This window comes from Ictidomys tridecemlineatus, chromosome 7 (genome assembly GCF_052094955.1).
Source record: "Ictidomys tridecemlineatus isolate mIctTri1 chromosome 7, mIctTri1.hap1, whole genome shotgun sequence".
Taxonomy (NCBI): Eukaryota; Metazoa; Chordata; class Mammalia; order Rodentia; family Sciuridae; genus Ictidomys; species Ictidomys tridecemlineatus.
Window position 1 is genome coordinate 187,635,312 of NC_135483.1, and position 17,140 is coordinate 187,652,451.

General features: G+C 40.9%; 1 protein-coding gene across 12 annotated transcripts in view; it reads left to right on the forward strand.

Annotated features, from left to right (window-relative positions):
• The window catches only part of Rhbdd1 (rhomboid domain containing 1), a 122,413-nt gene extending 106,594 nt beyond the window's left edge, over positions 1 to 15,819 (forward strand). For 11 of the 12 annotated variants that reach the window (XM_040267947.2, XM_021727141.3, XM_078018120.1 and 8 more), the window contains one exon: positions 14,734 to 15,819. In XM_040267947.2, coding sequence (XP_040123881.1) covers positions 14,734 to 14,825 — 92 coding nt within the window. In that variant the 3' untranslated portion in view covers positions 14,826 to 15,819. The remainder of the gene's footprint in view (positions 1 to 14,733) is intronic. The other variant, XM_078018121.1, reaches the window with a different exon arrangement.
• The last annotated feature ends 1,321 nt before the right edge of the window (positions 15,820 to 17,140 follow it).

Below are 17,140 nucleotides of genomic sequence, written 5' to 3' on the forward strand. Positions count from 1 at the left end.
TGTAAACATGAAGGACTTACATTTTAGCATAAATTTGAACAGTGTGGTTTTAAAAGAGTTACCACATCAAAGAGAGGCTGTTTGGGCATGTTGTATAAATTCTTTTCTCTATAGTATTTAAGGCTACAAATGGCTCATAGAAGTATGTTCCATTTAGATCAGTCAAGTTGGTAGAGTGAACTCCCTAAGCTTTTGCTACCCTAAGAGAATTTTATTTTGCTCTAAGAGAATGATCTGAAAACAGGTCTAGACCTTTTGCCAAGTGAGATGCCCTTAATCAAATGTCCTTCGATCTGCAGAAATAATTCTAGAAATACTGTACTTGATATAAACAGCAACAAATCATATACTTCTTCAACATCCCCTAAATTTGTTCATTCCTCTCCAAAAAAAAAAAACCAACTCAAATATTCACAGTAACAATTTGCATCTCCTCCTCCATGCCAATTGCAGCCCTTCTCGTACCCTCATAGTCTCCATTCAAAAAACAAACAGAAAAAAAAAAACACTAATATTTTGCCATGCCTCTGTCAAAATGAGGCAAGATCCAGTAGTAAAGGGAAAAGTGTGGGCAGAGTTTCCAAAGCAACATGAACAAAAGAACAGGACTGAGATCTGACTCCAGGGCTCTGAGACCTCAGGAAGTCCTTCCTCAGAGTTCATTCTTTTCCCTAAAATGACAATGGCCATTAATACTCTCCATCCCTCTTCCTCCCTTCCATTCCAACATTTGTATTTCTTTGTCCATCCCAAGAACACAGACCCTTGTAGTTCTTACCTCCGTAGCACTTACAATCAAATAGGGATGAACTTGAAATAATCAAGTTCATGAGTAGTCACCAACTGTGGTATCATAGATGTTGAAGAAAAAGGATCAGTCCTTTAAGAGTCTCATGCAAAGGACCGTCATTGGGCCGATTGAGGATTCATTTTCCTAAGAATGTGGTGTTTGCACTGAGAGCTGAAGGAAATGAAGCAGAGGAGAGGGAGGCTTCGGGAGGTAGGGTGAGACAAAAGCGAGCCTGGCCTGGGCTAGCAAGGAGGCCAGCGGCCATACCATGTAGGGCTTTCTTTTCAATTTAAAAGAATTTTTTTCTTCTAAAATAAAAGGAAACCTTTGAAGGGTTTCAAGTAGAGGAGAAAGTTGATGGGAGCTGTATTTTTTAAAAGCTTTCCTGGCTATTGTGTGGAGAATGGCTGGTGTGAACACTGGAGCAATTTTTGGAGATCATTTAGGGACCCAGGTCTGGCCTAGGCTCACCATACAGGTGACTTGGAGTTGGTGACAGGGCAAATGGAGAGGAATGAACTAATTTAGAGGATGTTGAGATTAAAATGACATGTTTTGGTTATGGGTGGAATTGTATGATTTGGTGATGAATGGAAGAAGAGTGTGTCCAGGATAACTCTAGGGTTATGGAATATGTGGCTAACTGGATGGACAAGGGACACATTCCTAGCTGGGGCAGGGATTATTAGTATAATAGGTACCATTTACTTTTGATTGCTTAGGTCTAGGTGCTGGACCTCTTTAATTCATTTGGTCTTCAGAACACATCTATCAAGTAGATCTCTACATTGTACAGATGGAAAAATAGAGGATCACTATAAGAAGTTACTTGTCCAAGGACACAGAATAGGGGCAGAGTCGGTCAAAGTCAGATAGCTCCCTTTGGCTCCAGGGCCAGGTAGCAGAAGGACAGCTTTGTACAACTCCAGCATCCACTCCTGGTAAGTAAAGTTTGGATTATGCAGAATAAAATGAGTGGAAGAGTAAAGAAGAAAGGCAAATGATATGAGAAGACCACCAAGAGACGTAGGACTTTGTTCCACCTCTGGGAGGTGTTAGGAAAACCATTTTCCCTTTGGACTTCAGTGTCCTAGCTCAGAAAGAAGCAGGTTAGAACCACCATCCCAAAAGCTCCATTGCCCTCTGAAAATCTGGATTTTAGGATCTCCTGAATGCACTGCATGAAAAAATCCCTCCCACAGTGATCAGGTCCATAGTTTCTTTCTTAAAACCCTAAATAGGCCTTTCAGTACCAGCTTTTTATTTGGCAAAAACACATATTTAGGTATTTCCAAAATTGTTCAGAGGCAATGTGTTCCTCCCTCTTAAAGCTTAAAACAGTTAGTTCTGGTATCTCCCTTTCCATTGGCAAAATAAGTTTGATTTTACCAGAAATTATTAATAGACATTTAGGAGTAATTCATTTTTATTATTATCAAATACCTCTCCATATCATAGACCATTTTAAAATCATTTCTGAGCATAATTCTAACTCAGCTGAGACACTTGGAGGGAGGCTATTTTAAAGGTGTAAAAAGTCTGCGAAAGCCCCTGGGGTCTTCCTGAGGCTAGGAGGGTTCCTTTCCTGGAGCTGCCCCTTGCCTTTGTAGATTAGCACATACATACACACAGACATGTAGAAATACACATGAACACACACGCATGCCCACACATAAACATACTTTCTCTAGTGGATCACAGACCAGGACTGGCAGGAGATAAGAGTTAATCAGACCTAGAAAAACATGCAAAAGGCCGTAATTAGGCTCAGGATTAGTTTAAATACCTTCAAATATAGAAACTACCATGTTTTTTGAATGACCATTTGCTTCTAAGATAGTTCATCACACCATAGAAACTGGCTTCCCAGCCTCACACCATAGACAGTTCATCACACCATAGAAACTGGCTTCCCAGCCTCACGGTTCTGGGCTGACTGACCCATGTGAGCATTTTTAGCTCTGAGAAGCAAAGAGCAAGGCTCTTGTTTGCTTGTATATTTGTCCAGATTGCCTCTTATGCCACTTAGATCATGGAATTATCCACTCTGGAAGGATAAAGGTTGGGCTGTCCTCACCTCCAAGTTATCTTATAAGCTCTTAACACTCAGAAGTCATAGATATCATATTTCTGAAAACTATGCTATTCTTCCTTTACTTATTTTTTTGTTTTTATTAGTGTATATTAATTATATAGAATAACAGATTTCATGGTGGCATAGTCACAGGCCTTCACTTATCTTCTACCTCCTCATGCCTCTGCCTTTTTTTTCTTCCTCTCCTCCCTCCCCTCACTTTCCCTTTCTGCCTAGCAAGCACAGAGCTGACCACAGGCCTCACGTTGCTTTGCTTTTTTATGGTGGGGCTGGGCTGGGCAGCCCTCTCCTGATTCTTTCAGCCCTGCCTGTGCTGCTGGTCATGACTCACTCTAATTGCCAGAGTTATACCTGCAGGAGAGGGACAACAAGGGGCTTTCAGCCTTAATGAGGGCTTTGAACCACTGTGTCCTCCTTGGCCACTAAGAATCTCAGGGACAATTTGCTAGGTCAAGGATTATTTTTGTAATTAGGCATTGATATCAGTACCTCTGGACATGTAGTTATGCAATACTCAAGCGAATGGTATTTGAAAAGTTGAGATACTTTGAATTTTTAAAGCCTTTAAAACAGCATTCAGCATAGGTGGATATAGTACATCTCATACATCTCAGACTATTTCAAGTATCAAATCTGGGTCATCCAGGGTTGAATGTAGCACAACCTAGGAAACTACCAGAGTCTCTGGTTCATGGGAAATGTGACCCTAAACCTACTTATACAAAATCAAATGCCGTACTGGTGCAGATGGTCAAAGCTCAACACAACCCCAGGAAACAATATGACATTCCTCTGATCAAAGTTTCTCAAAATAGGATCTAAGAGCCAGTGGCATTCTAGCCATTTAAGATGCCTGTTAAAAATGCAGATTCCTGGAGCTGGCATGGCTCAGTGGTAGAGTGCTCACCTAGCATGTATGAGGCGCTGGGTTCGATTCTCAGCACTATATATAAATAAGTTAATTAAATAAAGGTCCATTGACAACTAAGTCCCACCACAGGAATCCCAACTTAGAACCCTGAATCTGCCTCTTACCAAACTTCCTCATGTGAGTTTGGGAATCCCTATGCTAGATCTAGTATCTGGTCTTTTGCCTTTGGAGACATGCCGTGTTCTTTGCAGGAATGTGGCGTAGAGGCATCAGATAGCTGCAGGACCTCTTTCAGGGTTCAATTTATTTGCTGCTAGTCAATCCACCCAACTTGCCTCAGGGCCTCTGTCCTCACATGGAAGAGAGCAAACTCTGGTCTCTTTAATCCTATTCTGTTATGATTTAGATACAAAAATCATTTTTTTTCATTTTATTCCCCAAAAGCCCATGTGCAAGACAATGCAAGAATTTCCAGAGGTAAAACGGATTAGATTATGAGAGTTGGAAACTAATCAGCAGATTAATCCACTGATTTGGAGTAACTCGGTGGTAACTGTAGGTAGGCACAGTGTGGCTGGAGGAGGTAGGTTACCTCAGGTGTGACTCTGGGGTTTTTATTTTGTCCCTGGTGAGCAGAGCTCTCCCGGCTTCCTTGTTGCCATGTCCTGAGCCGCTTTTCTCCTCCATGCCCTTTTCTTCCTTTGATTCTCTTGTCAGGTCTTTGGGTCACAGCAACACAAAGCTAACTAAGACACCTTTCATTCCCAGGCCTAGCAGCTCTCATTCTCCAGGCACATGGATTCTCTAACAGTTTTCCACTTTGACCTGGACTTGACCACTTTGGGGTGGTTGCTTTCAGCAGAAGAGGCTTTTTGTCCCTTTCCAAAGTTCTCTTCCCACTGAATCTCCATCTTTTTTCCTTATTCCTCAATGTCTTGAGAATGTTCACTCATACTATTTTGTTTCGTTTTTCCATGCGCAAGAGTTATAGATGTTTTAAGTGAGGTTTCTGATGAAAATACTGGCTAATTTTAAATGATCTGTGATTTAATTTCAAAACTCAATGAAAATGTATCCATTATCTCTTGCTTAAAGAGCTGGAAATTGGGCCATTTCTGGTTTGAAACTCAAGTGGAAGGGAGTGAAAAGAAAATAGGTCTAATGCTTCTTTAAGCCTTCATCTGCTCCAGGGCTTTGAGAGCTTGCGCCAAAAGCATTGTTTTAGGAATTTTGTTGTTTGCTAGTAGAGGACCCCTCCCCATGCTCGAGTAAGAGGGTGAACCATGCGTCCTAAGACTTGAAAGAAGATTGCTGCTGACCTGGCAATTATGAAACCACCACTTGGGACAGGGCCATATCTACTGGGAAGTGCATCCTCTTGTCCCTCAGATGCAGGGGGCCTGCCCAGAAGCTGCTGAACCACCAGTTGCTGAGCTGCCAGCTTCACAGACGCTCTTAGTCAGTTTGGACTGCTTTAACAAAGTACTACAGACTGAGTGATCAAAACAACAGAAATGTATTTCTCAAAGTTCTGGAGGCTGGAAATCCCAGATGCTATCACAATTGAGGTCTGGTGAAGTCCCTCTTGCTGGATTATAGCCTTCTTACTGTACCCTCACATGGCAGAGCAAGCTTTGGTTTCTCTGTTCCCTCATAAGGACATTAACCATCATGGAGACTCCAACCTTATGACCTCATATACACCTAACCTGAGGGCCCCACCTGCAAATACCATTACATTGAAGATTAGGATTTCAGCATATGAATTTGAGATGGACACAAACTTCAGTCTGTAGCAGATGCCTTTGTGATCTCTTTGATCCCAGACCAACTAGACAGGACAGCAGCAGCTAACTAGCTGGGGTCATAGGCTTAGGAATTATTAAAAAAAAAAAAAATTCTCCTAGAGAAACCATTAGTGGTAGACTCCTTTGCAGATTTCTAGGACTTTTGGAATACTCTCTTTATAAGTCCTCATCCCAGTGTTAAGCCAGAGAAACGTCAAGCCAAGTTCTGACGGTCCTTAGACAGCTATCCACACTCAGCCACTGCATTTGGACATAGAATAGGAGCTATAAGACCCTCCTTTTATCTACCTTCCTCCCTTCTGATATTTTGCTGGGGTTACAAAAAGAAAAGGAACAGAAGTAAGGGGTGGGGGGGTGGGGACAAGTATAAATAGAGAGGTCTGTGTGAAAATGTGAACCAGTAAACAGAACCACTTTGATTAGGCTTAAAATAAATCATTTTTCATATTACTGCATCCAGGATTGATTGTCTTGTTGCCACAGATTGTATCTGTTTATCTTCTGATTTGGAGTTAGAGTGGAGAGGGGGCTACATATCACCCCTATAAAAGCAGGCAATGACACAAGGTAGTGTGCACAGTAGCAACAGGACATTGTGCATTTAAAACTTGTTGAAGTGTCTATATTCGTGTTCATGTCTTTCTCTCTCCCAATGCCTTGTCAGTTTCCTCTGCTCAGGAAGAATTCTGATATGACACAGAAACTGCTAGATGCTGGCAAATAGTCCCTGGGTTTCAGACCATCTAGACAATAAACAACTCCATAATATTCAGTGCAGCAGCTTCTGTAGAGCCCATCTGTTTCAAAATAACCCTAATTCTGCTTACAATGCGGAATGCTTTGTTGACTGGAATTTGTCCTAGTTTTCTTCAGCCTTTTCAGTGTCATAGGCTTCTGGTTCCACCTGCTGGCAAATGCAAATACGGAAATGAAACCTGTGGGGGATATTTTCAGTTAAAAGAGAAATCTGAGCTGTTGTAGCATTGGGGTTCTCAAAGGGTGGTGTAAAAATACAGTGACTCTGTAGCAATCAAATCAGAAACTGTTTCCTACCCCCTCTGGCAACATAGTGTCAGACCAGTGTTAGAGGACTACTTACCCTGGAATTGAGGAATCTGGAGCCCAATGCAGGGGAGGACTGACTCCACTCATTATATCCAACATAGCTCCACACAGAAGATGAACAGCTGACAAAGCCTGCTGGAGAAACCTACCCTACTGCTTCCAGTTTACCCCTGAGCTCAACTGGCAAAGTTCAAAGCTTTATTGTCTTAGAACTCATTTTAAAAAAAAAAATTAAAATGGAGAAACCTGACAAAAACACCCCTTAAGGCAGGGTTCAAATTTAACATTGAAAAGTCATGTTGATAGCATGGACCTATGATGGGTGATGAGAAGGCACTTCACCAAGACTCACTCCAGTCTAGTCATAAGATGAACTTCAGACAAACGTAACTGACGGGCTGTCTACAGGATGTCTGGCCACTCTGTTCAAGGCTGTCAAGGTCAGGGAGACAAGCAAAAGACTGAGAAACTGCCACAGACAAGAGAGACTAAGGAAACATTTTAACCAAGTGTGCTGTGGTCTCCGGATTGGCTCCTGGAACAGAAAAAGAAAAAGGCAATTAGTGAAAAAACTGAAACTGAAATTAAAGTCTGGAATTCAGTTAATAGCAAAATACAAATGTTGATTTTTTGGAGTTGCCTCACTACACTAGGTCCCACCATGACCCTTCTGCAAAGATATGGAATCTCCATCGACATCAGAAGAGGCTGAGAACTGCAGCCACCCATCCTAATTTGGTTTTCTAAACGGGACAACCCCCCACCACCACCACCACAGCAGCAAAGCCTGACTGTAATAAGGCCTGCACCCATCCGGATCTTTAGGAGCCACTTTGGGAGTCAGGCATATTAACTTCTTTGAGAGGAGTAGAGGATTCTAATATCCCAACAGGCTTTCATCATTTTCTAGCATTTTGCAGGGGTGGGTGTGTGTGTGTGTGTTATCTTTTACCACTGACCCCCCCTGCCCCCAAAGACTTCTGTATTCTACCTTCAGTTTTCTTTTTCTTATTGTAAAGTATATCCTCAAACTTATATCTCAAGACAGAGCCTGTGTTCAATTTCTGTCACTACAGCTGGACAACAAGGCCTTCATGTGACATAGACAATGGGAACATGGAGGTGAAAGACATAGTCTTTTTCCTCAAGGAACCTCGTGTCTAGTTTTCCATGAGTTTTCATATATTTGCCTAGTGACCATCCCTCGATGATTATTAATTGGAAAAAGAAAAGTCCTTTAGAACATGAACAGGGAAGGGGCTTGTTGGAAATGGTCAACCTCTTTTCAACCCCCAAAGTCAAACAGGTACCTCCAGATACTAACTAAAGGCATTCTGGTTTAGATCAAGGAAAATTCAGAGCATCCTAAAGCATCATTAAATGTATATAAAATGTCTTTAAAAATCATTCCCAAGCTGTGCACAGTGGTTAATACCTGTAATCCCAGGGACTCAGGAAGTTGAGACAGGAGGATTGTAAGTTTGAGGCCAGCCTCAGCAATTTTGTGAGGCCCATTCTAAAAATAAAAAGGACTGGGATGTAGCACAGTGGTAAAATGTCCCTGGCACAAAAATCATTTCTAATAGTACCAAAATGATAAAAACTTTAGAAGAATTTAAGACATTGATTTTCCTTAAAAAAAAAATTGAAAAGCACTTTTGCATCAAAATCTGTTCATTTGTTTTTTTGAAGAAAGGTTTGTGTTCCAATGACTCCTAGTAAAAGAGAAAGAGATGCTCCATTGCACAGCTGCGTCTTCTTTCCTGATCCTCTTCCAGCAGTGAGGTGGAAGGATCATAGAGAGCTATTTTTCTTTAGGAAGTTACAAACCATACTCTATTTTTAAAAATACTTGATAGTTAACTACCAAAGCTGGCTTTTGCAAGAGGTGCCTATCTGTTGGTAAATCTTACTCTTTATCAAAGGAGATGCTAATTCTAGATACATTCAGTGGTTCAAAATAAAATCTTACTATTTGCAGTGAGCCTTAATCTAAGGCAAAATGTAAATTGTTGCTGCTCTGAAAGACCCTGTCTCCAGATCGTTTGGAGAATCTCCAGATCGAGACAGTGATACCCTTCAGGATTACAGATTCTAGGATTGATCAAAATAGATGATTAACACACCTGTGTCTGAAGCACAATAGACACTGGTCTAAGCTTGAGACTTGACCCCAACAGGGTCCACCTTGGGGTCTAAAAAGTGACTTCCAATCTTTAAGCCTGAATTTTTCATCTGTAAAATAAATAAGGAAATTCTGCCTGGAGGGATAAATAGGATAAAAGGCACAGATAACAATATGGATGAATCTAACAAACATAATGTTAGGTGAAGCCATTCACAGAGAGTACCTATTGAATGAATCCACTTATGGACAAAAGTCGGGAAAATGAATCTCTGCTGTTAGAAATCAGAATAATGGATTCTCTTGAATAGTAATTGTGCAGTGTAGATGGGGGCTTCTGAGTGTTGGAACATTCTATATTTTTACCTAGATCTGGGTTCCATATGTTCATTTCAGGAAAATTAATCAAGTGATGCACCCCCAAAAGAAAGGTAGTGGTAAATGGGATGGCATACAGCAACTTTCCAGCAAACATTCTTTGGTCTCTCCTTAACTTTAGTTTTTGGATATTCTAGGGTCTAGACCATATGCTGTCTGTATTGTAGGAAACATTAAACCTGACATTTTAACTTACTCAGATTGCTAACTGGATTATAATCTATTGGGTTTAAGTCACTTGTGTCCTTTAAAGGTCTTCAACATCAACTAACGGCAATGGGAAGAAACGTACACCAGGTAAAGTGGGGACTGTATTACTTCCACTTTGAGATTCCAGGTATTTTTTCAGAATTAGGAAATGCTCACTACTGCTAGTTTGCTTGGTTGAAGAGATAGGAATGTGAATGTATTCTATCTCAGATCACACCTACATGTTACCCTTCTCATAAGTCATAATGAAAGTTTGATTTGTATGAAATTTAGAAGGTTTAAATGAATTTCAAATATTTTTAAAAAGAGATCATGTTATAATTAGTGACTCAAGAGGTAAAGTGGTCTCACTATCCCTAAGGGTCTCCTCCTTTTTAAAAATGCCTTTCTAGATTGCTAGATTGCTGGGGTTTCTTCCAGACCTTTTTGGTCTTTGTCAGTAAATGACTTAGCAACAATCCTTTCAGGAGGTTTTGCTATTCATGGGATTCTAATAAAGTACCATCCTTGAAAGAGAGAACATGGGTCCCATGCTGCTGCCCTCCTTTGCCAATAAAAATCCCAGAGAATGCAGTGATTTATTTAGACTTTCCTGTTTTTTTCTTTCTTTCTTTTTAAGTGATTTTCTCTTTAGCTCCCTAATTTAAGTGAGAGATATTATGCCATCCTGCAGCTTCACTTTAGTATAATTTCACTGAGTGGCATAGAGTGCTCATCAGATCATGGGCAGATCTGTGAATACCAGGAAATTAAACATCTCTGTTTACATGGATGGCGAACAGTAGGAAAAATGGCCGTCAACTGATGGCACACTCTTTAGCAATTCTTATCTGAAGAAAATTGCTTCTCTTCCCTTAGCAGTCAAATGCAGGGGTTACTGCATTATACATAAGGATAGAAAACTGAAAAAAATTCCATCAAGAACCACAAATCAATAAATCTTGTGATCTCACTACTGGTGCTATAATTGAGCCAAATAGCCTTAAGCTGGGCAGGGTTCCTGAGGTTCTTTGAAGCACATTCACTGTTTCTTTGAGTAAAATTGAGGGCTGACCTTCATTTACAGGAACAGAGAGGCAAATCTCTTAAATACTAATATTCTGTACCAGGTTCCTCGGAGCAGGGCCATTTCACTCGGGCTGGTGATGTTCAATTCATAACGAAACAGAAAAAAGGTCTTGGCTGGTTATCCCAGCTTTCCCAGTGATCCATGTCACAAAAGTGAGCTATTCAGTGAAGGTTGTTAATTACCTTTTTTTTTTTTTTAAATCAGTTCTTAGAAGGCAAATACTTAGAAACTAGCAACTCCACACAAAGCACTGCTAAAATGATCTATAAACATGATTGGGCTCTTGTCTTTAAGAAGTTACTAGTTTTGTTATTTTGTTTTATATACATATCTTATACAGAGCTGGTTAATAGAAATAAATGAGTATTTAACACATTTCTTGATGTTAGAGATTAAAAACCAATCTGTATTTGGGGTAAAAATGGGAGTTCATAACTCACTTGAAACTATTGTTCGAAGTATGATATGTCAAGAGCTTTGTAATGTTGTGAACAACCAATAAAAAAAAAAAAACAAAACCAAAAAATTCAGTGTTCAACAGGCCTTCATTACCCAGGTAGCACTCAGCTAAGCACTTTATATGTATTGTCACTTGTGATCCTCTCAACACTCAGTGAAGGAGTACTCTTACTATGCCCACTTCACAGATAAAGAAACTAAGATCAAGATAGGGTAGCCCAATGTTCGTGGTTGTGCAGCTGAAAATTTGAGGAGTTGGGATTTAATCCCAGGTTGTTGGATTCCAGGGCCATGGAAGGGACCCTGCAGTCACCTTGCTCAGTACCTTCCCTCACATGGGAACCAGTCAGTTCCTGCTGAAATGCAGAATCTCATCCACAGCGTCTCCACTAGTCCAGGCAGAGTTGGGAAGCCATATTCCAATTCCCTATCCCTGTGTACTTAACAACTCTAAGTACATAGCAGAAACACAGGGATAAGATCCTCCGAGTCAAGCCTGGTGAGGACCCTGGAGGATCATCTCAGCAACAATAGGTTATGTGACACAAGCAGAAAACATAGGAATGGTTAAGAAAAAGTCAGTGCAGTGCAGGACACTGGAAAGCAGGGCCTCACTGAGGCTTAGTGGGCAGCCCAGAGGCCTTGTCTCTAGTGTGGCCCTGACCCAAAGTGCACACACAGCAGACAGTGGGCAAGTAGCTAACTGCCATCAAGTTTATAGTTCTCTTCAAAATACACAGATTGTTTTACAGTTAAAAACTTTGCTAAAACATTAACTAGAATTTAGAACAGTGCAGTGTTCAGAGACAAAATGAAGCAATTCAATCTTTCCTAATAGTCAAAAACACTACTAAGTTTTAAGAATTTAAAATACCAAGAAAATCAGGCCTTATTCCAGTCAGGCCTTGCTGCTGCTGTGGTGGTGGTGGTGGTGGTGGTGATGGTGGTGGTTGCCCGTTTTGGAAAACCAAACCACTTTAGTGGCCAGCAGGAATTAAGGAGACCCTTTGGAATTTCAGAGTCACATCTTTTATAATAGCAGAGTCCCTTAGAGTTAAGGGCTTAGACTGAACTTTATTATTTTCTTAGTTTCAAATAGCAGTGAGTTCTCACATCTCAAACTGAGTTTGGGCAAGAAGGCTGGAGATGGTGAGAAGGTGTAGGCTTAACATTTGGTGTTTGGGAAGTGATGGCATTTGAGGAAATGGGAAGAGAATCAGAAGACCTAGGTTCAAGTTTTGCTTCCCTTTGTGCTAGCCTGTGCCCTTAGATGTGTTCCTAACACTCTCTAGTCTGAGTTCCTCATCTGTAAAATTGGAATGATTAGATTGGAAATAAAAACTATGTGCAGTGGGGCGCCTTAAAGGACTGTAGAGGATAAAAAGCATTCTTGGTCCTCCCGACATGAGTTTTCTGCTTCACTATGTGGCATCTCTTCTGTTGACTCAGCCCTGGTTCTCCTTGAACACCCTGCAGATGAGTCAGAGCACGTATGCTGGCTGCTCATTTTGAGAGCTGGACCTGAGGAACCTTCCGAATCTGCCTCTTCTAATTTCTCCCTGTATTTCCCTTCATGGAAACATTAATTAATCCTCCCAAAGGGAATTGCAGTATTCTTTACCATGGGTTGGTGCCCTGTGGCCTGATATCAACATGTCACATTGATATCAGGCCACAGGGCACCAACTTCTGATTCTGCCCACAGCTCATTCTAACAGAGCTCCCTGGAACAGGGTGTCAGACGCTGGCTTGAACTGACAAGTACAACTGAGGATATTGTTGTTCTTAAAAACAGCTGTGGAAGGCAAAGTAGGATTTGGAGCTGATCACATAATGCAATTTTGAGCAATAAACTAGTGATGATTTGATTCATGAATTTGTTATTTCAGAGCACTTACCATCTTGAACAAAGAAAAATTCCTTTACAAATATGTGTGACAGAAACCACATCCGACAAAACTTTTAATCTTATATTATTCATAAAATCTTTATGAATTATAGGGTCTATGGCCTATAATATGCTGAATGACATCTTTAATATAATAACAAATTGACACATATTTCACAAAAAAAAAAGCCTTGCAGATTTACTCAGCAGTATTGAGCGTGGGGTGAGGCTGGCCTGTTCACTTCGTGTGTGCAAGTCAGAAAGAGAGACAGGGGTTCAGGATTGTCATTCTTCCCTCAGCAGGAAAGGAAGGCCCATTATGGGTAGGCATTGGGATCCCCAAAACAGTGGGGAAGGAAAAGCGTAAAAAGGGGCCACCTTTGATCCTGTTTTGGATTTCTCTTTGACAAGTGAAATTCTAGTCCTAGCTTGAACAGATTGACTCTTAATCTCCCATTGCTTTAGGAACATTGCTTTTTATAGTCTTAACAGTTGTTATTTGATATAAAAATCTTGGAAGAGGCGCCATTCTTGGAGAATGAGCAAAAGGGATCAAGCGTTCACTTCCTTTCCCTCCGGAGAAAGCAACTCCTCTTGCCCACCCAAACTGCCCAGCGAGGCCAGCACCGCTGGAATATTGTCCCACTGTATCATCCATGTCAGAATCTCAGTGGGCTATGTTGGATGCTACTGCCTAGCTATAGTAGATACCTTGGGAGTCACAGGCAGGTGCTGTTAAGTCCCTATGTTTATTGGATACAACTGTGTGCTTAGGGCTGTTTCAGGCACTAGGAAGCAGGGAGAAGAGTCAAAGATGTGCCCTGCCATTTTAGAGCTTATGATACTAGTATGAGTGAAGAGGTATACAAAAGGCAACACTATCTGGCAGGTTGTGGCAGCCACTGAATGAGGACATCTCACAGGAAGGTGCTGAAAGTGGAAAAGTTTGAATTTGGAAAGTTCCCTAGTGGGTGGCTAGGCACTGAAGAGGGCAGAATAATGCTTTTGGTTGGTGTAGGTACTGAGTGGGGGGAGTTCAGGGAAAATTAACAGGGTTTGCAGAGATGTGAAAGTGAGAAGATGTAGCCTTTTGGTCCATGTGCTTGAAAGCTACTTACCGGTCCGTGGTCCTCATGGAGGATACGGAGGCTCTCTTGGTAGGTTTGGCTGCTGGTCTCTTGACATCAAGGACTGTATGGTTTTCTTCCTTTATTACTCTATAGGATGCCTGAAAGTGTTTTCTCTATAGTAACTAGAGTATTTATGTCATTATAAACTACATTGTAGTATGTTTATAAATAGAAGAAACCTTTTTAATATGAAAGGTTTGAAAAACTTCAAATGGAGAGTTCATATGAAAAATCAGGCACAATATTTAACCGTCATGTGAAGGGTCCTTCATATGAAAGTACCTTCTTATGACCTTTTAATATCATGCCTGAACTTTTGTCCGCCTGGCCAGGTGCCCATCAGTGCTCTGTGGCCCATGCTGTCCCCATTTGTCTCATTCAGGGTGAGATTCTGATCACAAGAGTGGGATATAGGTGGAAGGTTAGAGGGAGGGAAAGGAAGGCCCCAGAGGACAAGATAGATGGGCATTTAAAAAGGAAGAAGAAAGAAAACTAAGCCCTAGATATGATGGAGGGCTAAGTAGGCTAAGTAATGCAAAATATGGAGCCTGGTGGAAGGAAAAAGGAACAGAGAGGAATGTTAAGAAGAGCCAGAATTAATCAAATTAAGTTCCAGGGACTGAACCATGCTAAAAATATTGACTTGATGTTGAAATTAATATTGACAGCTGAAGTTTAAATACGTTTGTTATATATCTTTTTCATGTTAAAATAAAAATGACACCAAAGTGCTATGTTGACATTCTTCCCCCCCCACCTCAGAATCCTAGCATACATGATGCCTTGTTAAGTGTCAGAACAATGGATAGCCAGTATTTGATTTTCCCTTTCCTTTCTCACTACAGGAAACACCAGAAGTAGCCCACCATCCTATGGGTTTCACCTCTCACCAGAAGAAATGAGGAGACAACGGCTTTACAGATTTGATGGCCAGTGAGGTGGCACAAGGTCTTGGGAAGACATGGTCCAGTTGTGTAACTATTGCTCATTTGGCTCACTCCCCAAGCCCCTAATTAGTTTTAAACAAAAACAGAATATACCATTGTGGCCCCAGATTGCTCTTGTCTGCTGTGAACCATCACTCCACGGCCCCTGCAAGTCCAGATTGCCTTTTCTGAAAACTGAACTTGTCCAAGGCGGGCTCAGCTTCTGGGAGTGGTCCTTCTGGCCCTATTTTCTGCTCTAACAGAAGGTCACTTCCTCAACTTTGGGACCAGTTTCCACATTCCTTCTCTCTCTCCTGACTCAGTGGTGCCTCTGCCCTATTTTGCTTTTGAAGACTGTGACTTTCACCAGGAAGCTTTGTTTTCACAAGATGGGAAGATCAGTCCCTCACTCTGCCTGGAGTGCTTGTGCTGACTTGGCAGGAGATGGGCACATTGCCATGGTGACTGCCCAGGAAAAGGATGTGACTACCTTCCCAGCATACTGTTCTCTTCTTCTCCCAGGCATCTCAGCTCCTCTGGCCACCAGGTCTAGGTGCTAGTCACAGTGGCTTGCTTTTTGTGTTGCTCTGCCTATAGAAAGAATGTTTTACTGAAGAAGTGTAAGAATGGCCTAAGATGGAGAAAACATCTGCCCACTCCATTAGGTATTAGATGGCACCTGCAGTCAGAGTTAACAGCCACCCCTCCAGTGGCAGTAAGATGGGACCTATCGTGTATCTCATCAGCAAAGCAGCAGCAGCCACATACAGAGTAGAGTGAAGGCATTCAGTGGACTGAACACTAGCAATCCTCCTTACAGGAAGTATTTTTTCTTTAAAAAAGTGCCTCTTCATTGTCCTCTGTAACTACCATTTGTCCTGGACAAGTGTTCAAAACATGCCCCAGGGCCCTGCAGTGTTAGACACAGATTGTCTGTCGAAGTCATTTAAGGTATTTCCTGGTGCAGGTGTGTTATGAATAAAAAAGAACAAAGCCAAAACATCATTAATGTTGAATTGTCATGGAGCTATTTATTTTTAAAGAGACTTAGAAGTAGTCAAAAATCTTCCTCTTTTGACTTATCTGTCATTTATAATAGTTTTCTGACTATGAAAATAATAAATATGCCTTCTATATGCATAAAGCAAACATTTAGAATGAAATAATACTAAGTGTTAACAGTTTTTTTTAAAGAGAGAGAGAATGGTTTTTTTAATTTATTTTTCAGTTTTCTGTGGACACAACATCTTTATTTTATTTTTATGTGGTGCTAAGGATCGAATCCAGCTCCCCGCGCATGCCAGGCGAGCGTGTTTCCACTTGAGCCACATCCCCAGCCCCAACAGGTTATTTTTGAGGGGTGGAGTACATGTGATTTTGCTTTCCTTTTACAATTTTATATTGCTAATATTTTAAGAGTGTGGCGGGTACTGCAGTCAGGAGAACCAATTTATATAATAAATCAAGAAATACATAACCAGTAAAACAGATGTAAAATACTATGCATCCACTAAGAAAACTCACAGGATAAAACAGTAATACAAATAAATACATACACAATTTTAAAATCACCTGTATACCCATCATTCAGAGGTAACCAGGGTTAATATTTTGGGGAAATGCCTTCTCGATTTTTGTTTTTGTACATTTCACAAATTTTGCAGCACACTGGCTATGCAGTTTTTTATGCAGTTCCTAATCTGTGTATACCTGGAAGAGATCTTGACACCTACATATAAAGGAGCTAAGAAAACCACATGGGTCCAGGGAACTCTCCGACCCTGCCACCAGCTGGCACAGTGACACCCAAGCTCCTTGATTCAATGTATCACTGATGTAAAACTACAGCTTGTTGATAATATAAATTGTATCCAAGTCTGGTAGCTTTAAATAATATTTATATTAAAATGTTCAAAAGCTAAATTATTATTATCTTCCAACTCTATAAATTTGACTTCTAGAAGAAGTAACCTCTTTCTTACATGCCATATTTTCATACACATAGAAATTATGCTGTAACACAATGTGCCTTCCACAGGGAGTGAGGGTTGTGACTGACCCTGGAACGACACCCGTGTTTTATTTACCTTTCTGCATTCTCCCTGTGTCCCACCTCAACCAGCCCGAGGCTTGTGGTAGGTAGGGGCTTATTAAAAGTTAGTTTCCCACCAAAGTGTTTTTCCAGTTTCTTTAAAAGGCTTTCTGGCTATGTTTTTGTTGCTGGAGTTCAATAGTAGTACCACCTCACTCTATGTGATTTGTCAGATACTAAAACACTGGAATTAGATTTGGGGTGGTATAGATATAATATGCATGCTTTCTTTAG